At 37.6% G+C, this 25,180-nt stretch overlaps 2 protein-coding genes across 3 annotated transcripts in view; one reads left to right on the top strand and one right to left on the bottom strand.

The window, feature by feature from the left end:
• The window catches only part of LOC140229822 (placenta-specific gene 8 protein-like), a 187,711-nt gene that overhangs the window by 123,942 nt on the left and 38,589 nt on the right, over positions 1-25,180 (bottom strand). The window lies entirely within an intron of this gene.
• LOC140235467 (RAC-gamma serine/threonine-protein kinase-like) overlaps positions 1-25,180 on the top strand; it is a 105,172-nt gene that overhangs the window by 49,021 nt on the left and 30,971 nt on the right. For both annotated transcript variants that reach the window (XM_072315497.1, XM_072315502.1), the window contains one exon: positions 23,644-23,769. In XM_072315497.1, coding sequence (XP_072171598.1) covers positions 23,644-23,769 — 126 coding nt within the window. The remainder of the gene's footprint in view (positions 1-23,643; positions 23,770-25,180) is intronic.

The following is a 25,180-nucleotide window of genomic DNA, read 5'->3' on the forward strand; positions in this document are numbered from 1 at the left end:
ACTGTAACCTAGTTACGGGTAGAGCAGTACAAATGGGATTATCATACAAAGCATGTACATACACCAGTCTCAGTTTTTCTCAGCCAATTCAATCCTGTAAAATTGTGCAGTGCTGCTTTACCTCAAAGTGTGTGTGTGTGTGTGTGTGTGTGTTCTTTAGTGTGTATTTTGTTTATTTTCATGATAGTTTTCTAATCATGTATGTTTGTATTCATAATCATTTGTATGTTTTCTTGTTTTTGTATTGATGGTATATTTTTCTTATTTTTTATGGCTTCGTGTGTTTCATATGTTTTTATGTGTTGTGTGCCTGTTTGTTGTGTAGAGAATTCTTTTCGCTGTTTAAATGATGATGGATGAGTGTTTTAGATTTTGTAATTATGTTAGGAGCATTCGTCTTATGTGTCTCAGCTGAGTGCATTTTATGGAAGTCACATAAGAAGTCAGGTTGCAGCTTGATGCTATTACCCTCATTATCTTCATTTATGTGATAGTGGTTATGTGTGTGTGTGTGTGTGTGTATGTGTGTGTGTCTGTGTCTGTGTCTGTGTCTATGTCTATGTCTATGTCTGTGCACATACATTCTGAAATATACACAAGCATTTTAGAACATTTTTGAATACTTGTTACATATACCTGTAGATTCATTCCACAATTGCCCTATTAATCTGATGTTTGTTTGTTTTTGGCGATTGAGGTTTGTTTGATATCATTTCATTTCATTATTTTTTCCCCATTTTTCTTTTCCATCATTAATGAGAGTTATTAGAGGCTATGAGTAGAGGGGTTGGATGTAGATTTTGAAATACAACATACTAAGATTTGCTAATATCAGAATAAAGGAGTACTGATCTCTGTTAATTGATTGGTACCAAGGTCCATGAACTATTAATTAAAAGGGATAGCTTATAGTGTTCCTTGGCCCTGTTGCATAAAAGTCGAGATCAAACATATGTCAGAAAATAAGCATAAGTCTCTGTGTACTCAGTTCTGATTGGCTGATACCTGACTTATGTTTGATTTTTCTGTATACTCGATTCTGATTGACTGATACCTGACTTCAGTTTGATTTCTGATTTGTTGTTTGATTGCATCTTCTCATGCAACAGAGCCCTAGACCGTGTGTGTGTGTGTGTGTGTGTGTAACAATATTTCCTTTTTGTAGGACTGTAAGACTTACATTCATGCATTTTATCATCAAATGTATGTTGTGCTTTAGTTGTCTATGGAGAAGTGAGTCAGTGCCACTAGGACAGCCTAGCAAGTTGTTGCTTCATGCATGGGTGGATAGTGTTAATGGCACATCTATACATGTACTATATTCACATCAAACCTAGATATGTACCATCAGATCTGGCTGCCCACTCACCCCATGTGGAGCTGCCAACTCGTATGATTTTACTTTCTGTAACATGTTCCTTTTTTATAGTCCAATAATACGGCAGTACTACATGTTTTTGTTTTTTTATGGAAAATGTTTTATTAATTTTAATGCTTTTTTTTTAGCATGCTTAGTACGTAGAATTTTCAATATTTTAACCAAATATGATTTTTGTCTTCAATTCTTTTTTTCTTCTTTTTTTTTGTGGGGGGGGGGGGAGTGTGTTTGTTTTTCTTGTTTTTGCTTTTTTACTGCGTATGAATGTGTCCTTTGATCTGCTGAGATAAGCAGCCCTGCCCGTGTAAAGGCAACTCTGTAATAGCCCTCTGGCATTACAGCAGAAGTACCGTAGACGGGCCATTCTCCCAAAAAGTGTGCAAAACTGCGATTTTCGTGTCGCCAGCATGTTTATGCAGTTTAAATCAATATTTTGTCCCTCAGAAATCAAATTTTTTACTTAAATTCATCTGAGAGATCAGACCTGTGAAATACATATCAATAAAGCTATTGGGACATCCGGGATAATATTAGAAATACGATCCGAAGTTTGATGTAACCCTAAAAACCCCATGTCGCCAGGACAGGAAGTGTTCATATAACAAGTTGTTACTTGTTAACATATCATTCAGATCAAATTTTTTGTACCTCATTACATTGCCCCACGAGTGCCTGAATGAAAAATAATATTACATAACAATATGATGTTTTGATATTTTTCTAAGAGATGATTTATATCAAGTCGCCTAATCGCAATCAGATACGTTACCTTTTTTTCAGACTCTTGAGAGAAGATCAAAGAAATGCCGCATGGCAGTGTAATTTCATGTGTTAACAAAGTCAACCTAACGCATACATGGAACCATGATTTATTCATTGAATCTCTTGTTACAAAAAAAAATATACTGATCCGAAGCCGCGGAAGCCCCATGTTACGATAAGCTGATATCAGATACGTTACTTAAACTTTGCTTCATTTAGAAAAAAGTATGCTGTAAATAAAAACGATGCTCAGATACTTTTGAATACTTAAGGTAATGATTAATCACACAACAGAAATTGTTTGAGAAAATGAATATTTTAGTAGATAATAGTATGAGAACGGTAATGGCATGTCAGATACGTTACCATCAAACATGTCAGATACGTTGCCAATAAAATGTATCGTGCAGCAAGGTTATCCGCCCTGCACTTTTGCGCGCGGATTTAATCGGTTTACAACGTGCTCTCTTATTATGACTTGCTAAGAGGATAGTTCTAAGAGGAATTAGAAGTTTATTTGATGAAAATCGGTTTTGAAATGGCCGATATATCCAATATAAAGTAAAACAATGAGTTTCTAACAAAATGTGGTGGCTCATTTCCTTATATTTGGACATCTTTCTTGTACTTTATTTTGGACATCTCAGTCATTTCAAAACCGTTTCCATGAAGTAAATACTTAATTCTTCTTAGAGTTATATGCTGTAAAGTATTTCGTGTAAGTGGATTTCGATTATCTTGCAAAAGGTTAAAACCTATACTCATCTAAACCAGAAATGTACTATCACTTATTGTGGCATTTACAAAAAGTGCCGTCAGACATGTTACAAATTCATTTTCTTTCTGCTTTGTTGTGTTTGTGTGTGTGTCTGTGTGCGTGTTTTGTTCCACAATAACATAGAAAGACTTTAGAGGCTGAGTTTTGGTACCCACCTTTTTTTTTTTTTTCCAACTTCACAGCAAACGCAACTACATGAATGGTCTACCTTTCATTATTACCTTTCATTATAATGTTGCATCTTATTTACATAAAATGGGGTTAGTATTATGGTTAAAGTCAAGATCACTCCCTTCGTTGCAGGTTATGTTCTGAAAATGACGATAGGATTTGATGTCTAACAATGTCTAATGTTTTGCATCAGGTTTTTGAATCGCATGTTTGAGTGATCGGGGTTTGATGTAAATCGGTAGTTTATTATGTCAGTAAACATAAATACTTTGTCAGATACGTTACCATCACTTATTGGTTCTTCAGACCTAATTTATTACAGACAGGAACAAAGGAAATTGAATTTATATTTATCACTTGCTTATATCTTTTCCAATTTCATTCTTACCATCTTCAGTGTATCATAATAAAATTTCGGAACTATATCAGAAAAGAAGCATTGTGGAATTGTGCCTGCTTGACTCTCGTATGTCACGTACATCTCAAAGTTTTATTGAAGAATGATCTCATCTTCTATCTATGACAAGAAATTCTTTACATTTAGAAGTGCAGTGTTTTAACGGAAATACTCATATTGTGATGTTCTTACAAGTTAAAATGAATATATTGGCATGATTGGTGTTGGGTTTAAAATTGTATACTAACGGAACGTCTGATGCGTCAGATACGTTACCACACACCGTTCTTCTTTCGATCCGAAATGTATTTAATCTGGCAGAGATGTTACCTGGCATTTGCTATTTATGAGAAGTATAATACTTGTTCATAAAGTTGCATACATAATCAATGAGATTATTAGTATAATTCAAATGCAGGTAAAAAGTTAGATTAGGGCAACATATTTCAAGCCGAAATATGTACATGTTCTTGATTTTTATTTAGCCTTCATTTTATAGATTACGATCATTCTTATTACAGATTAGATCAAAGCTGACTCCAAAATGTTTCCACGATGCTTGTAGATGTTTAAGCTTGTAGTTTTACATTATCATTGCCATTTTAAAGCAAGAAATAAGCAGACAATCTACAGTTATGTAAGATGCAACCTCTGGTAATGTATCTGATATTTGGTTTTAACATGCAAAAAAGGACTCTACGTTTGGAAATGTTTCTAGGAAAAGTATGGGCTCTCAAAAAACACCCATTGATTGTTTTGTATTCCTAAGGGATTGAAGTTTCTGAAATCATGAAAAATAAATGAAATCTCTGATGTTGAATTTTTGTCATTTCTACAAGGGTAATTGCACACTTTTTCGGAGAATGGCCCAGACAACTGTTGAGGTCATGCACAAACTCTGTGTTTACTGAAGTATAAAGGATGCCCCACTGGCAATAAATGAGCCAACCTTGTAGAGCCACTTCCACATGTTTCCTCCAGCGAGCATTGTCTGTGACAGATTACAAAAAAAAAAGAAAGACAGAAAAGAAAAATAAATGAAATAAACAGTCTGTATCAATCTAAATATTTCCTCTGAATATCCTTGGAGGAACTCTCTTTTGTGCTGCTTAAGCAATTGCATTTAGAATAATTTAAATGTCATTGAATTTTACTCTAGCCAGAGCTTCTGGCAGAAGGCCAAGTAGATTATCTATGTTAATGGAGTATTCTGGGCCAGTCAAGAGTTAATCTAAAAATAAGAAGTAAAATGTTATAAGCACAATAGTGAAAATTTGATCAAAATTGAATAAAATTTGAGAAGTTTTTAGAATGTGAAGTTGTGCTATTTCTTGGGAATCAGTTGAACAGCTGATGTGGGTATGCAAATGAGTGAGCTAATGATGTCATCACCTCACAATTTTACATTTATTGAAAAAAGATCCTAATAAGCATTCAGTTTTTCTGCAGCAAGGTGTAAATGTAATGTTATTCCAGGCTGAATAACTTCAAAATAATGATCAGCCAGATACATTGAGATTTGACATTGAGGCAATTTTTCATAAAAAACAAACAAACAAACAATCAAAAAACAAACAAACAAATAAAAGATGGAAATTTCAAGATGCTCAAACTGTACAGAAAGTTGTGAGGGGATGACACTCTCAACTCACTCATTTGCCTATTTATATTGACTGTTCAGTTAGAAAATCTTTGGAACTGTACAACTTTCCTAATTTTTATCCGATTTTTATCACATTTTCAAAGTTGACCTTGTAAAATGCCTCTCTCTTTTTTCATACTAACTTTTCACTTGCTTGAAATTCCCCTATAAAGCTCTAAAAATGACACTGAAAAATATAATTATATACATGTAAAAATATTATGACTTATACTCATGATAATCACAAATTAAATCATACTCCTCATAAGCACAGGCGTGTTGAAGCAAAATTTATTCTATCCATCATACCTCGTAAACAGTATGTGGCCTGAAGGTAGGGTATAGGCAGTGCAATCCTTTTAGAATGATATCAGAATAGGCGAGCAGTAGGCCATCAATCACTCACTAGCTAACAAACAGTTTACAACATCATGTGTGATGGATCACAAATACAAATAAATGTGTATTTGAGGAACCACTGTATGCTTAGCTATTATTGTTGTTTTCCTCTGTGAAAATAATCAATATGCGCAGACAAACAAACAGAAAATACACACACATTTGATACATAAACAAGCATGCAAACAACTTCGTAAAAAAACAACTTTGAGTCACATCAAAATACCCTAAATGAAATGTCTTCATCCAACTCTTTCTGACATTAAGAGAGAGGCAAAATGATTCAGTTGATGGGTTGCAAAACAAACATTCATTGAGGAGCAGGAGTGGCTGTTGAAAAGTGTACTATGGGCTGGCAGTGAACATATTACTGGTAACTGCAAACTCGAAAATGATTTTTATTATCTGTAGGTACTAACACTAAGTGTATCTGACTGGAGTGGTAGGCATTTTTATATGAAAACAACATAACTATGTTGTCAAAGTCACCTGATATACTTGTTGACTTACCTGATAAGCAGCAAGATTCTTATCCAAATATACTGTACATTGATTATTTTGTTGTGAGAACATGAGAACTTCAGCTCAAGCTCATTAAAACCAAAGTCATTATGTATTCAATTAATGCATATATACTTTTTGTTCTTTCTTTATTCATATTTTCATTAAGTTTTCTATTCATCTTTCTCTAATGCATTTACTAATGTATTCATATATTGATTTATAATAATGATATTGATCAATCATTCATTTAGCTAGATATGTATCTGTGGATGGAGACCTTAGCCTGGAAAAGGTTTTCTTATTACTCCAGCCATAGGTGTGCTGTAATTCTTCAAGTGTTACACCTGTCGATGTTTACACATGAGAGTATTTGAATTTTGTGGCTAGCTCTGCGCAGTACGGCAGAATCGTTGGGGCACATGCACTTTCTGAAAAGGGTTGTGTGAATAGATGAACAAAACAAACCAAGCGAACGAATAATCCCTTCCAGAAATATCCAGGGTTTATTCAATCTATCCAGTTTAGTGAGATATTCTTCCTCATCCTGGTAGTGATTGTACTGAGCAATCACATGGAGGGACTCCGTTGCAAAATCCACAGTGACAATTATGTGGAAGAGAAAACAAACACAAAAGAGGTGACTACATATCTACTTGGCTGTGTGCATGTTGTCCATTTTGGTGCTGTTCGCACAGCAAATTTTGGTAGTCTCTAATTTTAGACTCTCTGGAATGTGTATGTGCTTTAGACAGGACTTTAGGCTGTGATGTTTACTTTTTACTGTTTTTCAGGCCAGAGACGGGTTGTGGCATGCATTTTACCCAGTTAATGAGGGTGGGGAAATATCTGATTTGGCAGTATCTGTCACATTGTGCATGAGGTGCTGGTACTCATGAAACTTGTTTTAATCTCCGTGTTCCGAGCATGATCTTATGATTACATTCGGTACAGGATTGTATACTACCGGCTTTCCGTGGGTGCGTTCGCTCATTTTCATCAATTCTCTTCTCTCCCCACCCCCACCATCACCACCTAACTACTCCCCCACCCTGGAAAGTAGAGACATCCTCCGACAACTGACGGTCCAGCATGATTCAGCCCTCTCTCCGAGGCACTCCATCTTCCTGTTTACAGCAGGCTGCAGAAAGTCTGGTCTATTTAAAGCTCCGCTGCTGAGTAATTGTACTATATTGAATAGTGGAGTATGTACAGTGCACATCCCTTGATACCCTATTTTTCCCCCCTCTCGATCATTTCCACAGCATTCGTCCTTGTAGTATGTATCTACATACCATGTATGTTTCCTTCTTTGAAAAAATATGAGGATGAAGACGGCCTTTGTATATGCTCCTGAACAATGAAATACCATTTTTCTCAAACAGATAATAACATGCTACGATGATAATGCATGCAGCAGACTTTTGATATTCATTGTTTGTGCATACCTATTTGTAGTTATACACCACATGTAGGAATATATTTTCCCATATGGAATGATATGGAATGATATTAGCATAACATAGCATTTTGGGTGTATATAACTTGATCTATAGAACCATTACAGGCCTCGAATTTCGCCAATTTTAGGGGCAGGCAATTTTCGGTTTTGGGGGCACTCTCTCTCAATATTTTTTTAAGGGCAGCAAGGCAAGTCAGAGGGGCACCAAGGCAAAACCAAAAAAATTTTAAAGGGCACCAAGGCAACCCCCCCCCCCCCAAAAAAAAAAAAAAAAAATGAAATGGCTTCCAAACTTTCGCATTAGGGACAATTATTTCCAATCATTCATTGCTGTACTTTACATGGTTAAGGGCTCACCTCAGTTTGAGTTTAACTAGTGACAGTGTAGACCACATTTAATTACGTCTTTCAAGAAAGAAAGAAATATGATAAAAATGGTCCATTTAGAGAAGAGAGAAAAACCATATTCATTCACAGGTACATGTTCAGTAGATTTAGTGGACTCCAATTGAAGCGCAGCTGTTCAGTTGGTGGAGAGAAAACACTGGTTGAGATCAAACCTGGAAGATCATTACAGAGCTGCCAACCTTTGGAAGCACAAATTAGTACTCAGCTGCTCCAAAATTTGTATTTTTTCCCCGTCATTCGTATTTTTCAATCTTCCTCTTTTTGCTATTATTTTGAAATAAACTCGCCGACTTATGAGGCCTACAGGCTCTAAACATAACATTACGACACATGCCGAAGTACCGAGCTGGTCATCAGCACGATAAAGATTCCAAACTACGCAATGTTCAGCGTTGATTGATTGCTTACTTGCTCGCAAAGAATGCGTACTAGTGCATCTATGTACCTAAAACTTGCTGGGCTGGTTATGGAAACTTCCACTACCTAGCAGGGGAGGGGGAATGCTTTCATCTTCTCAAGTGAGCTTTTGTGTGAGCGAATGCAAAACTCTGTTGGGTGTTTCCAATTATTGTATACTATAAAACATAATCATACATCGTTTTCAGGCTTTTTTATTTTATTGGATTTTAAACATCATCATTTTCCGAAGTATTCAAATTTCTTTTCCCCTGACTGGAATCGGAAAGTCTGCCATACATACCAAATTATGAAAAGTGTGTGTGCTATGCGCTGTGTGTTGATGTGCCGATGTGCAAAACACGTGGTTTCACTTTCAAGTTTAAAGGAATGCGCCATGTGTTCCTGCCTTAGAAGTTACTGCAAGTTCGATGGATCGAATGTGCCATAGATGAGTTACGGTAAACACTTTACGTTCGATACGAAGAAATCATTACGTCTTTCACAAGGAAAAAAAACACACTAAACAAAACAAAAGACACCCATGAACGAATGTTGACAGCCAAAACTTTGAAAAGTAATAAGCAGTTTTGATGAGCTTGAAATGAATTGTCATGATTTTGCTGTCTAACCGGGTGATGGCTGCATCTCATAGGACCTACTCGTAAAGAATTTGTCTGGGCATACGAGACCTTTCATGTATTTCTGTGATTGCAGTTTTAATCGAATGATTAATCAATGCTTTTGTCAGGGCTTTGATAGGGCATTGCGGCAAATTGCCTTTTGCCGCCCGGGTAATTCGAGGCCTGCATTAACAATCTTCCAAATATCACACACACTGAGGCTTGGCCAACCTGTTAAATTACCCCATTCCAATATACCAGTATGTTCATATTTCTATGTGTGCCTGTAGAGCAACAGTCGTACCCACAAGCAAAAGATGGCCAATACTTGCCTAACATAGCAACAGTGAATGTTTGCTAACCAGATTCCAAGAATTAAAGATGCATGGAGTGTAAACAGTTGTACCAGATTGCTTGTCATCAGGTCCTGGGGGAAAATATCCCAGATGTGAATATACGAACTGAAAACTGGCCCTAATCGTCAGCCTCAAGTGAGATATTTAGTACTCACTGCAATCAAGTACCCATTGGTCAAGCAGTAGGAAGCATTAGGTATCGTTGTTTGCACTTAGGTGTTCAAAGAACCAGGTACAGATTGTAACAATCACCAGAAATATCCCCTTCACTTTTGTCTCTTGCATAGAAGAAAAAAACCCCAAACAAACAGTATTCTTGGTAGTTTGTTAAAAAAAAATATATATATCACTACCCTTCCTGTGCTTTGTTCACCAGTTGACATGCACGCTGGGCTACTTTGCTGATTTGCATAGATATCTGGAAAGTAACTGTCAATAAATTAAAAAAAATACCCATTTCCCCAAATCCCCTAGTCCTTATTGTGTTACTATTGCCTTCCTGTTGGACTGATCCACATTGCTACACCTGAGTGGGCTAACTTCATAACCAGGTCAAGTTTGGATAGATTTCTGAATGCTGATGAATAAGTTTGGCAAGTTAAGCTTAGTGTCTGGGCATTTGAAGGGTTGTGGACAAACTTTTTGCCAATTGCATGCATAATTTTTTATTTTTTATTTTTAAAGTACATTATATATTAAAAGAAAAAAAAAATCATCAGCCCTTGTATGTGGGCAACACTGATGTCATATTTTGTTATGAAAGAATTTTTCTGAAAGCAAGTTTGGGTAGTGATTTAACTTTCATGTAGTGCATTCACACAGTCGGGAATGTATGTTGGACTTTGTGCACGTGATCAGTTTCCTATGGAGACTTTCTAATGAGATGAATTTCTGTTGTCAGAATCTTACTGGACATTTCATGCTGCTATAGGGCTGGTCTCATTGACAAATTCTTTCATCGACAAAATCCTATGGCAACTTGAATCTTACGGGCCTAGCAGTGTCTTTGTAATGTTGCTAAAACAGGTGGGCTCTTCTTACTGCAAGTATACCTGTATGCATGTGTATGTTACATAATTTATGTCATCAAAATCTTTGCTTTTATCAAAATTTGCTGTTGATCTTCAGGATTGAATCCTCATGACACTGGAGGCAATCTGTTGATGACTATGTGTTCAGAAATAGCCATAGAACATCACAGAGTACAATGTATGGGTGCACTCAGTGGATCCATCTGTTGTTATATGTCCTGTGTGAAACTACTGGTGAAAGAAGGGACTGATTACCGAGAGTTGCTGTGTTTTGTTTTTTGTAATTTCTGCTTCCATTCAGTCATACAAGTAGGGACACTCAGGTAATTCTACTTCATACCAGAAACCCATATATGGTAGTCAGTCAGTGGTTACAGCGGAGCATCAACAGACAGCTGATGTGTAGACATGTATGCTGCAGAATTTCAATTTCCATCCAAGACGCTGTGCTCTCGCAAGGTTTTTTCGATGGTGGTCGGTGAGTGGCGAATAATTTTTTCAGCAGGACAACCCCGCCCATTATTTGGAGGATGGGGTATGCCTGCCTTCTCCTCTTCCCCCTCTCTGACACATTCTCTTTTTGACGTTATGTCCTTTTTCCGGCTCTCTCCTGAGCTATTTCTGTCCCTTGGTTCCTTTCCAGCTACCTCTCCCCTCTCTCCCTCCCTGTGGCTCCCTCCCTCTCACTCACTAGTAAACTCTGTCTGTCTCTCTCCCTCTCTGTCTTTGATTCTGTCTATCTTCCCGGCCGGCCGCTGCGAATGCGAGTGGAGAAGTGCAGACATCCTCAGACGATGCAGGAATGATTCAGCCTGCACTAGTTGAGGGACGGGATCTTCCTGTTTACACCAGTCGGTCTGCGACCATTCTCACGTTTCCCTCCGCTCTCTGCCGAAGAGTCAGTACTGGCGGTGATTTCCAGCAGAAGTTCCGCTGACCTTTTCTCGCTTTTTTACACTCGGAGTCCAAATGTTGAGCTCCCCTCCCCTGACATGCTGCATACACCTCACATGCATATGTATGTCTAATATGATCTTGCTTCGATATCTGAAGCCTCAATGGTAAATGAGTAGTAGGATTTTGATTATGTGTGTGTGTTGTTCTATTAAGTGAATTGTACTTCCATCGTGTCTACATATTTGTTTGAATAATAAAGGAGAGTGGAAGGGATTTCAGATCGTACAAATTTTTACATAATGACCCATATTGAATCACTCATATGACTTTAAGTCCCCGATAATGTTTGACATGTTATGCCGGCAAGAGATTGTTTACTATTTTTTGTTTGTTTGTTTGTTTGTTTGTTTTACACATGATGGTATCCATTGGCTAACTAACAATGAGCCTGGGCAATATGATTCATCTGTTCATTTCTGTGTGACCTAACTCTTCCTATCTTCAGACAAGACTCTCTGGCCTACAAAAGAGTCAATGGGATTGCAAACTGGGGATTAGGAATGAGAGAAAGTCGAGGGCCTAAAGGAGATGATGAGGAAGAACTCATTGATCTGTTAGAGACAATGACAATATTTTCAGCAGCACATAAAAGGAGAGTCTTAATCGCGTAACCTTGTTGTTCAGAGTCTATGAGTGACAGTAAATCCTGGCTTAACCCAGATATGTCCTTCATTGATGTTGCCCTGGAAGTAAGAGCAAAGACCTGGGTTATCATGAGAATTTGTCACAGGAATGCAGAATGTGGAACAGTCAAGGGCCAAAACAAAACTAGCCCCCAATCAATTGTTTCAGTTCACAGCTATAAATTTTACCCCAAATTATTTTGTTATTGTTGTTTTTAATTTGTTGGGATTCATTTCTTCAAAGGCTCCCTCCCCCTTTCTTGCCTGAAATTTTTGCTCTTTTGACATTCCAACTAATTATGTTAAAACTTTGTAGGATCAATTCTTCGGGATTCATCTCTGTTCTTTTCATAGTTGGTAGTTCTGAAAGGTTATGTGGAAGGTAATGACCAAGGGAAGTAGGCAAGGGGATAGATGTGTTGGTTGGGTCTAGGGCAATTATCCCCTGGGCAATTACTCCAGACCCTTCCCCTGACCCTAACCCTAATCCTGATCCTGAACCTAATCGTAACCCTAAACGTAACTCTAACCCTAAACGTAACCCTAAACTTTCATTCTAGCCTTGTCACTAACCAGTATTTAGCCGGGAGGTAATTGTCCTCTGGGGGTAATTGCTGTGATATGGTATAGTCCTCTACTGCTGCTGGTTGCAGGTGATGGACAGCTTGAAGATGAGGAGGGGAGGCATGTCCACCTGACAAGTGAAAGCTGGAAATAGGCTATGAAGGGACGGATTCGGTGGGTTTACTCTCCACGAGCGTCATTATCTGCTACGTGGTGTCAGAAGCAGTGTTGAGTGTTTACGAGGAACATTGTGTTAGTTTTGTCTTCAGAGGAGATGAGAGGATGAATGTCACTGTTTGCCTGCTGCATGATGTTATTTTTTTCTTTTCTTTTCCTTTTTTAGCTCTTTCCATGGCAAGGCCGAGGAAAAGTTCGTTTGTCCTCCATGTTGTGTTTTGACGGCTCAGTATCATGTCGTTGAACTCCTCCCTTGCCCAAACCTCAAGGCCCCTTGTCTGTGAGGGCGGTGTTGTTATTGGGTGGTGTGTTTTGTTTTGTTTTGTTTTCTTGTCTTGTATGATTGGTGCAAAACAGAGGAGGAGCATTGCCTGGCTGTCAGTGTTTTCTGCAAACAAACCTTCCATCCAAGTGTGGAAAGTTGTGTGAAAGAGTGAAAATGTTATGGTTATGCTGCAACTGGCTAATGGCAACACAACAAATTGTTTAGATATAGAGCAGTATGTATTTGTCTCTCTAATTCAAGTTAAGAGTTAAGAATAGCAACAGCTACAGGGCATACACCAGACATGATTTTGCTGGGAAAAAAAAAATGATTATGAAACTTTGATTTGTTGCTGTTATTGTTATTATAAGCAAAAAGAATGCATTTCATAACCATATCCACTGGTAAACAAACAGGATCCATGTTATGAGCTCTTAGAAGTATTGAGCTGCAGAAAGTGATCAAATCACTCAGAGCCAAGAAATGCTGAAGTCAGTCTGCAACCTGAACAATTGTACTTTTAAGTTTCACATTTTTCATTGAAATAATGGTATTGTGTGAATGAGGCAGAAGTCTTTTGAAGTAAATGCCCTTTGAAAAATTAATGAGCGAAATAAAAGATGCAGTTTACTTGTAGAGCAAACATGAAACATATCAAGGCTACCAGACATAATTAGTAGTTAATTTGCATAATTCTGTTCTTTGTGTGTATGTTTATGCATGTGCATGAATGTGTGTTTGTGTATGTGTGTCTGTGTCTGTGTGTGTGTGTGTGATGGGTATTTTTGTGTTTGTTTTTGTTTTTGTTTTTTTTGACTGGGAACTTAGGGGGGGGGGGTGGGAGGAAAGACAGATGTCTGTCTGGTAATGGACTGAATTTTAAGGGGGAGGGGCAATGTGAATATGCAGGGGTTTTGATGTTCCCGGTAGTTTAAGGGTACATTGTTAGGAAGGGTGCAAAGGGTGGCTAGGGAGAATTGTTTTGTTTTGTTTTGTTTTGTTTTTTTTTTTGGGGGGGGGTGAGTTTTATTTTAGATATAATATACTTCCATTTTTGTTGGTGATTTGCTATATTGAAAAATGAAATGTATGTCTCAATTGCTACCTTTGTGAAAGGAACTATTCTATTGTATTGAATAGTAATTGATGTTTCTGGTACCGGTATTATTTGAATGGAAGTGAATAAACATTATTTGAAAAAAAAAAGTGTAGTCCATACATAAGACATACAGAGAGAGACATACATTGCATTATCAATCATTCAGAGAATGAAGTATGGACAGTCTCCTGTAGAGGTTATGTTGTGTTTCTCACTAAAACTAAACTGAGGATTTTAGAGATATATGAATGAGCTTCATGGGTGGAGGAAAAAAAAATTGAGTTGAAAATTGCTGTGGAAATTTCTAGAAACTCTCTCCCTCTCTCCAAGAGATATTATGAAAGCAAAGTATTCTGATAAACAGCTATCAACAAACATGCACACTGCTCAGGGTTTCACTTCTCCAACAGCTTATTTTCCGAGTTGTAAGCCACATTTCTTTTCTGGATGCATTTATCCACACCTATAGTCCCACTTGGACACAAATGCAAAAATATACATTTGTGAGGAATGAACAAAAAAACTTTCATGATGATGATCACAGCGGCTAATGTACTGTGTTGTTTGTGCAGCTGTAGTGAACAACATCAGATGTCAGATAGGATTTTTTTTTGTAGTATTTTTTTTTCCTCTTTAGAAATGCATCTGTCTGAAAATATTGTCAATATAATTGTCACAGGCATAAATGCTCGAGTTCTATGAATCATGCACTAACAGCCAGTCCTCGTACTTTCAAAGAAAATTCATGTTTTCATACCATTCCTAAACATGTGTTAAATATATAATATTATATATATATATATATATATATATATATATATATATATATATATATATATTTTTTTTTTTTTTTTTTTTTTTTTTAAATCTATTTTTTTTTTTTGTAATGGAATTTGGCTAAGTCAGCATCGTCCTAAGAGACACTTGAAGATGTGTTGACCTGTGAGGTCCAGATTGAATTAGATGGTTCAGCATTGTATCATATAATGATTTGGATTGTGTAATCTGAATCAATTTTGGAGGAGTGAGATATGGACATATCCTATCATACATTCAAGTAATTCAGAATGATCAAAACATAATATAATCATACATTCATGCAGTTACAGAATACTATACACACTCCTGTAAACATTCAAGCTTGTGTAAGTTTTGAAAAGGAAAAAAAAAAGAAGAGAAGTGGACCTGTTTTGCAAGCTGGACAAACCCAGGCATTTACAGTGCATAATTACAGTTGTACTAAATATCTGTGATCCCTCCTCCTCTGTGGCAGTTTCCACCGTCACAGAAATATCATTCCAATTTCATGAATAATTCCCAGCCCTCAGAAGGCACGTCTCAGACGTTGCGTGTGAAATTTGCTTTTTGTGCTGATGCAAGCCTGGTCGTGCCATTTCAGGGCGGCCGGAAAGAGAGAAAAAGACGTCAGTAACACTTCGCCCCCATCCGTGGCGAGCTTTAACCCTCTGTTTATGGTATATGAAACAGATTTTGTCTCTCCCATATGCATGCATTATCTGCAGGTTTCAAAACCTCCAAGATGTGTTGGTAGATATATCCCTAGGATTGGGAATGTCAACAGAATCTCGTTTTGGCACTGACAGTGATAACTGATATACTTTATGGAGCTCGGTTCTAATTATTTGTCATTGATTATATGGACTTTGTTATGATTTTGATTTTTGAAAATGTCTGATTCTATGACAATGTTCTGATGTATAGGTATGTACGATGCATTCTTCTGTCCTGGAGTTAAGTCCAGCAAAGAATTCAAAAGATGTCTCTGTCGTCGTCGTAGAGGCTATCATCTGGAATGGAAAAACAAACAAACAAACCAATGTACAACCGTGGTTTATCTCCTCTAGTACATTGTATGTGTGGTGTTTACCAACGGTGAACTATTTGTGAGTGTTGCTATACATGAATCAATGAGGAATAGCAAACAAGGCTTTGCACTTATATTTTTTCTTTTGTGCATGTTTTTGTGTGTTTTGTTTGTTGTTGTCAGTTGTTACAAACATTTGATGTTTTTTTCATCCAAAAAAGGAACAATTATACAACCATATGATATTAAGCATTGTCTGTCATTGGTACAATGAGCCCGAAGTGAAATCCGTCAGGTGGGCGACATGGGTGAGCCTGATCACTGAGACATCAGTTTGAGAGTGGATTTTTGCCTTTCCATCCCTGCTGCTAGTTCAAGTCCTGTCACTTTTTCCCCTAGTCGGTTTCGTCGTTGTAAGCAAGATGCTCCTATTTATCAACAACAAACATCCAGACATACCAAGATCAAAGTCTCAAATTTGACATGGGGGTAGTCTACTTCTTCACACTTTGTGCTCATTTTCCTGCTGGTCAGTGGCATTGGTCAGTCCCACTTGTGCTGCAAACTCATCACCTGTCTCCAAGTATGAGATAAGCTTCACCCAAGCAATCATCTGATCAATATATGCTTTGTATTTCCTATCTATGTCATCTTGGCAATGCTTTGGACTGTACAACTTTGAGTCTCCTCCCCATAGACTAGGCAGATCCCCACTACAGTAGGGGGAAGTGAACTTACCCTCCGGATGACCTTTGCACTCGACTTTTCCAAGTTCATCTGGGGAGATTGGCTGTGAGTGAGCAAGAATTCAGTCACAGTGGTATGTTTTTTAGGGCAGTGGAAGTAGAGGAAACAAAGAAAACAATAACAGAAAAGTAGAAAGGAAAACACAGCGACATGCCAGTGTAGAAAAATGCCAGAGAAGTGACTGTCCTGAGAAAATAAGAAGCAAACCGCTCGGAATGTGAGGGGTCGGTAGGAGGGAGAGAAGATGAGAGTTGGCAGACTAGACGTTTCACTGCCAGGTTTGTGGGGCACCTTGTGTGCAGGCCTGTGATGGCACTTGCACCAGGCATGTTTGCATGCCCTGAGGAGTGACATCGTCCATCAGACCTATCGGTGTTGGCATGAAAACATGAATCAAGCATATGTCAATATATGCTCTTGTTTTAGTGACTGTCCATATAGCCAAACACATCTACCCAAATGCTACCCAATATGAGTACCTTTGAGATGTGAGTTTTCTTCAATTTGTCTCCCTCTACATATGAAATTTGTAAGATCGCAAATGCTGATCTGCAAGTTTAACAAACATGACGGGAAAAAGGTACCACGGGACTCGAACCCGTCATCTACTGCTGGATTTCGGAGCTTGGGTATTTGTTCCAAGTTCATTATGTCACTGCCAGCAACCAGGGACAGACTGGTGGTAGAGCCGCTGCCCGGAAAGCAGTAGATGCAGGTTCGAGTCCCGTAGTTCCTTTTTTCCGTCATGTTTGTTAAATTTAAAGATTAGCAGTTGCGATCGTACAAATTTCATTTGTAGAGGGAGACAAATTGAAGAAAACTCACACCTCAACCTTCACCCCTCTGCTTGCTTTTAAGAGTGTCTTTGTTGTGGATTATAGTAGTATGCACAGAGTACTGAGTAGTGTGACACTCTGGTGGCTCTGACGTAAGCTTGAATTGCAGCATCCCTTTCCTAGTTAATTTGCAATGTCAAAGGAAAGGCCATCGTAGATCTTTTAAAATCTACTGTATTTCCATGTAGTGTTCTTGTTTACCTCAATCGTAGAATATAATCTATCAAACATAATGTTTCATCAAACGTTTCATCAGATGTAATATACTGTATACGCCGAATATTTCACGAATTTTGCGAGTCAGGTGCTATTCGCGAAATTAAAGACACGCGAAAATATTGACTCTGATCTCGATGTGAATATGACGTACACGTGTACACTTCTCCGTTCAGTACAGGACTCCATGATCGCGAATCACTCGCGAAATCATCAGGAATTCCCTATTCGCAAAAATTTAGACTCGCAAAATCTGTGGCGTGCACAGTAAGATGGGACACAAGGTTACATTGCTATGAAACAGCTGCCATGTAAAGAGAACATAATTATGAAGTCATGTCTCAGTAATGGAGCATGAAAACACACATTTACAGTAAATTACACCCTGAGAAAAGAAAAAATCAACAAGAAAAAGAGACTCCATGCAACTCATGTTCACATTACAAATTTATCAGTGACCAAATCTGCAGCTGTAGTGTTCCATAAATGTGCTTTTCAAAGCTATAATGAAATATATTGGAAAGCCTCGTGCCAGTCATCAAAATGAAATGAGATTGACAGATACAAAGAGATAAAGGAGGAGAGAGAAAGGGAGAAAGTGCATCACTGTAGGAAAAGTTGTCTTTAAAATGCCGAATTGAATCATATGATTGCTGTTTATAGATGTGCACATTAATGTGTGAGGTTACACCATACCACTCGATCCAGGGACTGGTGTCTATGAGCGTGTTTCTACTGAGCGACGAAAATTTGAGGTGATGCCAGGCGATGCGAGGTGATTCGTGGTGATACGTGGTGATGCGCGGTGATGCGTGGTGACACCTCGAATTTTTCCTCAGTAGAAACAGATCGGGTGGTGGCCGATGCGCGGTGATGCGAGGTGTTCCGTCGTCCACCTTTTGAGGTGGTCGATGCGTGGTGATGCGAGGGACGATTCTCAGTAGAAACGCACCGGGTGAGGTGGTACGACATGAATTGCGTGCATCCATCGTCTAAAGTGGGCCCTCGACCTGCAATGACCGATTCCTAATAACCAAGTGGCAGGAAATTTTGGTGAGGGGCATTTTGGACGGAAAGACTAAACGAAATTCAGTGACCTACCAGTGACCTTAAAATGAAACCTGACTTCCGGATTCACCTCATTCAGCACGTCACCTCGCATCACCGCATATTTTATGCTCAGTAGAAATAGCTGGAGTGGTCGTAAAATACGAGGTGATGCGGGGGACAAAATTCACGGTGATGCGAGGTGATGCATGGTGCTCTTAGTAGAAACACGCTCTACATCTATCAGACACCAAGCGGCTTGCATGGTGTAAATGTACAGGTTTTTGTGATTGAGTGCAGCTGTCTCTCTGTGCTAACAACCATTTGACATAAATTATAGATTCTAAGCTGCATTCCATGTATATTCTCTCACTACATGTTACTTTCACCTTTTTATGTGTATTTTGTCTGTTTAAATTTTCTAGTTTTTGTGTTTTATTAATGTAAAATGTAAATCTAGCTCTCATGATCAGCCTAAAGAAGACAACGAGTTTATGTTAATCCACTCATACTGAAATAAGTGTTTTCATGTGAGTCATAAATGTCTTTTATACATTTTTCTTTTATTGTTTTTGTTGTATGTATGATTCTTGCATTCTTTGTGTTTGTGTGTGTGTGTGTGTTTTATGTGTGTTTCAATCAGATGTGGAAATGACGTGATATGAAATCCCCGCAGTGGTAGGTAACAAAATGTTTTTGTATTCTTCAACTAACATACAAATTTTGTTGCATTCTTAGAGAGCTAGTGTGGTTTTTCATTTCTTGCATAAGGGCAGGTATTTCCTGCTTTGGCAGGGTGTGGTCCTGGTTGTCTAATCAAGACACTTCCAGTTCCTTTATTTTATTTCCATGCAGAAATATCGCTAAACAGCAAGAACACAAACAAACAAATTATATGGGGAAACAGCAGAAATGTGAGACATAAACTGAGCTCATACTCACAAGTCACGCAGCATGAAAGGAAAAAAACACTTTCAATTAGTGAGTAAGTGGTTGTTTGTAATTACACAGGAAAATCCACTGGGGCTTATGTAGTGTACACCAGGAATAGTGTATCTTATCACGGTATGTGCAGTATCAAAATGTGTGCTTATGACATGAAGAAGAAAATTAACTCTTTATACCTAATGAGTGAATATTCTTCTGGATTTAACCAGTTGTGAAATTGGATCCTTTTGCAGTGATGCAGGAAGTGAATTCTGTAAAACTGGGCCGATGTATCAAATTGATATATAATAGACGAGATTAGATGAGACATACAAGAAAGGGAATTGTTTTGAGTTTCGAGCTTTGTATTTGTATGTGGCAATTAAAGGTCAATATTATTGTTTGATGCAGAGGAAGCGAATATGAAAAACAACGATGCATTGGAGAGGCAAATTGAAGTCTACACACACGCACACACACACACACATATATATGTATATATATATATATATATATATATATATATATATATACATACATATATATATATATGTTTATATATGTGGTCAGATTTTCAGCATCTACAAATGGCATACTTTTGAAGACAATGCAGCTTGGAGCACCATTTCGTACCATCTTTTATTTGGCTATAATTAAATAGATTGAAATCTGACAGATAGGAAGATGATGGCTTTACAAAATACCCTCATTGACATGAAATCATGAGAAAAACTTCTACTTTCTGATTATTGAACCTAGCATTGCACCTTTAAAACTTGCATAAATACAGTGTGATGATAGTCAAATGGTAGAAACAGAAGTTAAACATGAGATCTTGTGTCTTCTTAGTGTAAATATGTTTGTATCATAGTTTTAAATGAAGGCTTTCTGTATGTCTGGTGCGTGTTTGCAAATGCCATACTTGTCCCAGTATGTGAATATCTAAAGGGAACAATATAATAAAGATCTAAAGAGAATTTAACATATTTTCATTTTTCCACCATAATGAAAGAGCACTTGACTTACTTCTTTCAGAATGCAGGGGGTATGATGATACCCTTTTTCGATACATTTGTCAGTTAGTATGATAGAAAGTCAAAGGAATGCGTGTTTTTTCATTAGAAATGAAATTGTGTGGAGGTCTGTGAATTTTTTTTTTTTTATATCGTTGTCCTACTATGACATCACAAATCCTTGTCTTCTTATCCAGCGATGACAGCACAGGGATTTAACCAAAACTTTAAAAGTTCATAACTTTTGAACAAGTTGTTTGATTTTCCTCCACTACTGCATACTACCAATATTTCATCATTCACTGAATCCATGTTTGAGGTGAATTCTAAAGGACCATTTTTGTCCATTAAAAAACAAAAATGGCCATTTACACAGAGTACACACGTGCAGTGACAGTTCCTTCAAACTCCATGTCAATATATGTCATGAATGAATTAACCTTTGTTAACAGGGTAAAACAAAGCAACAAAACAAAGGTGTATCTCCCACCTGCTGGAAAAGACATTCCACCAGGGGAGTCCCATACTCTTCGTAGTCTCTTAAAGGCAAATGCCCACACTGGCTGCATTTATCAACTTTCCCATGTGTAAACTCTGCGTGAGTTTTCTTATTCTGTAGCTTCCAGGGGTATACCGTATTTGATGTCACTGTCTTACCTTGCTCCAAGTTATATGCACTTATTTTTTTATTTATTTCTGCTAGTTCATTCATTTTCTAGGTACATACGGTTAGTTGAACGAAAATGTATAATTCTTCTTCCAACTAAGGTCATGGAAGAAGAGATTGCTTCCAGGGATGTCAAATATGTCAAGGGCTTGTCAGGCATAAAAATTATGCCACCTAATTATGTGATGTTAGGTCGCAAGAAGAAACTCTGTGAAAAGCAGAAATTTATGGCTTTCTCCCTTTGCATTTGATTAAGAGATGTCCTTCAGTTTGAATTTCCTTTTAATATATAGTATTTTTTTTTGGTCATTTGCTGTAAGATTGTCTACTTGAGGACCTCCCCCTAATTATGAATAATTAAAACAATGTTTTGTGTGACTATCTCGACAAACACATATATAAATCATGACAGTGTCAGGAGAGCAAATTGGAAGTATAAGATTGATGACATCTGAAATATGAGTGTTCTCTAGCTGTGTTTTGGACGTTTTTCTTCAACTCTGTTTGCGACGTGTTCTCCGAAAATGCATATGAGTTTGTTCTGTTATTCACCACCACGTGAATACTAGAAGATTCAATTGTGGTTATCCTCATCACGGCAAGTAATTAACTTTCCTGTTATCACTTCATATGAGATGGCTTGTTTTCAAACGCTCCCAAATTTGACTGTTTCAAAAATATTTGTCTGCACCTATAACTGGATCAAGGACTGCCACTTGGTTCAAGGATTTTATTTTCATTTAAGATGGATCATGCCATCAGTTCTTGACTCAAGTCTTTTTCTGTTGTTTTTTTTAAGGTGTCATCTATTAATGGCAATATTTTTCTCTCCAACAATAAGGAGGGTCCAGGTTTAATGAGATTCTTTTCACTCACCCCACCCAACAAAATGGGCGTGGCATTTTTGGATGTAGTGAGGATGCATTTCAATATTGCACCACAATTGATAAAGCTTGATTTTGTAATTCCACTCGTAATCCCGTGGTACTGAGCTTGATTTACCATGACATGAAAAGTGAACAAAACGATGCAAGTATTTCTGTGTGTAGCTGACAGTACGCTCAGTGGCTCCTCTTCAGACACACTTGTGTGCATGCACTTCAATTTCAAATCGTTAGCAAGAAATGTTCATTTGGTTCTTGCTGTCTTAAGTAATAACCATGATTAAGTTACCAGAACTGATAACATGGCAACTGTAGTGATCATGAAAGTGGAGGTTCTGTAGCTGTAATCAAGAAGCAAACACAGAGGTAACACCATCAATGGATGCAGACCCAAAGAACTTTGTCCCTCTCCCCTCCCTCCATTCCACTGATCTTGAGCCAGTGTGACTTTACCTCCCTCTGCTCCTGAATTGAACATCATAGTTTCAAAATCAATATTATGAGTTCAGATGGTGATATATCATGACTTAACCCAAATCTGCCAAAATGATACATGCATTTATATACAACAGGTGGAATTTCAGAGGATGTTCAAACTTCATGTGCAAATAAAATGAAATGAAAAATTAATTCTTAGGAGCTGAGGTGGATTTAAGATATGCATGATTTCTTGTTATTTTGCATTATTATATGGTTTATAGACATTTGCACAGATGTTTTGCTTTGGCGAACTCACATTACCTTGTTATTTGTCTATATTGCTGCTGTTTGTATCAGGAAGCCAAATCAAATGAAAAAACAACACTTCCATGTTGTGTTGGTGGGGTGGATGCAAAAATGCAAGGAGATATGCGCACACACAAGGACATTTTCATAATGCTCAAAATTGTCTGAATGTCTGATGTTGCAGATCATGCAATTAATAAATGTTTCAACTATAAACCTTTCCAAAATTTTATTTTGTTGACTACCCAGCAGTCTTTATTGCTAATTGGATGATTGCAGTTGTATTTGTGGAGGTAAAAGTAATTTGTATGTATGAGTTACGACTCGTGCAACTTGTGTATTTTTTTTTCTTTTTCGTAGAAATGATGTTTACCGATCAAATTGAAATTAAGTGATGTCTATCATGGAACACAAAGGAGGATAGCAATGACACTCCATTTACAGAATTCTCATTTCTGTTCTCTTGTGCTCAAAGATGTGGGCAGTCTTGGTCATGTCAAGAATCTTGAGTTTTTAGATTTGTTTTTTGTTTGTTTTGTGACACTGTTGGAAACAGTGATGCATAACATTACTTCTGCATGTGAGTGTCTTTTGTCTCATCGTGGAATGATACGTCCATGAATTTATTTGACTGTTTCTACTGATACAGCTCTACTATGAAAGATGGCCTCTCATTCAACTGATATAACAGTGGGGTCAAATGAGTTGTATCACAAATTATGCACTCTCTTCCCCTTTTTTGTCCCCCTCTTCATCTCGTCTGCAGGTGAGTTCATCAAGAATTGGAGACCCAGGTACTTCCAACTGAAATCCAATGGCGACTTTGTGGGCTACAAGGACAAGCCCAAGGGCAAGGGCGAATCGGATGCCCTCAACAACTTTACTGTTGCAAGTGAGTGTTGCTGAACGTTGCCTGCAACTAAAGAAACTATCATGACCTTTTCAATGGCTTGCTCACAAATCTTTACAAAATTTGCTCATAAAAGAAAAGAAATGATAATAGCGAATTCAAATTCAAGAAATATCACATCTAGCATCACATTATTTTACAGCTGTCATGATTTAGCAGTGAAAGGTTTACTTAAACTGGCCAGTTGTATCCACTCAAGCATTGACTGCTAAAATGATGTCATACTGTCCAAACCAGAAGATCTGTGTGGCAGTGGTGTTATGACCTTTTGAAATAAGCCTATTTGATTGAGACAGATATCACTGATTTGTGAGAATTTGTGGGAAATTTCAAAATGCCATAACTGTGTTTTTTCTGTTGATTTGAAAGAAATTTTCACAAACATAACTCTTATTATTATCTAATCTACTTCGAACAGGGATTCACTTTTCCTTTCAACAAAGATACTGGTTCTTGAGTGCAAACAAACGTTGCCTGTGTATGGACTTTAGAATCTGAGGAGCATTTTCTGAACTTTGGCCGAATTTGTTCACATTGCTGGCAGTAAGAAAAGGAAGCACTATTTGAAATTCCCTCATCATATCCTTTCATAGCTTAATGCATCTTCCTGTTGTCAGAAAACAAAATGTACTCCCGTCACTCCCAGTGTTGACCATCTGCGTACAGGGTCAGTGTCATTTGGAGATGATGGCCTTTTAAAAGAAAGATGTCCAGATGTGATGTCTTTACGACCCATGTGAAGAATTTTTGGTAACAAGCATTTTCTTCCGTGTGAGCTAACAATTATTCAAGATCCTTCTGAGACTTTTCTCAGAGATGCCAGCTGTTTTTTGCAGTTGCCCAAAATTACTAAAGGTTTCATGGAAAATACAATTTCTCCCAAATTATGTTACACTCTGTCTATTGCAGGAAAGGCAAAAATGTGTTTTTTTTTTTCTTCTGTAAACGTATTCATTCTCAGCTCTAAGAATACTGGCACAGTGCTGTTTACAAGGTTGACATCCCAGCTCTCTGCTGGGTTTAGAGCACTTACTAGCTTGAAGTTAGGGCATACTGAGGAGGAGTTTTTTTTTTCTCTCTCTGAATTTGTGTTTTTCAGAAACCAGGCAGTGCATAAATGTACTTGCAAACTGAAACTGAAAGACGGTTTAGTGGCACTTCCATGCACTGCTTTGGCAATGAACATCAACCATGAATGAAGATGCTCAACCCAGTCATTTTCAGAACAAGCAAACATTCGATCATCCAGGCAATTTTGATCACAGCTGTTCCTTCTTCTTTGCATTTTTCAGCGTACAGTTCCAAGGGCATTGTAGGGATTTCCACCATTGTCAACAACAAAAAGGAAATGAAAAAAAGAAAAAGAATGTGTGGCCCCTGCTACAATTAGCAG

Source organism: Diadema setosum, chromosome 1 (genome assembly GCF_964275005.1).
Source record: "Diadema setosum chromosome 1, eeDiaSeto1, whole genome shotgun sequence".
In the NCBI taxonomy this organism is placed as follows: Eukaryota; Metazoa; Echinodermata; class Echinoidea; order Diadematoida; family Diadematidae; genus Diadema; species Diadema setosum.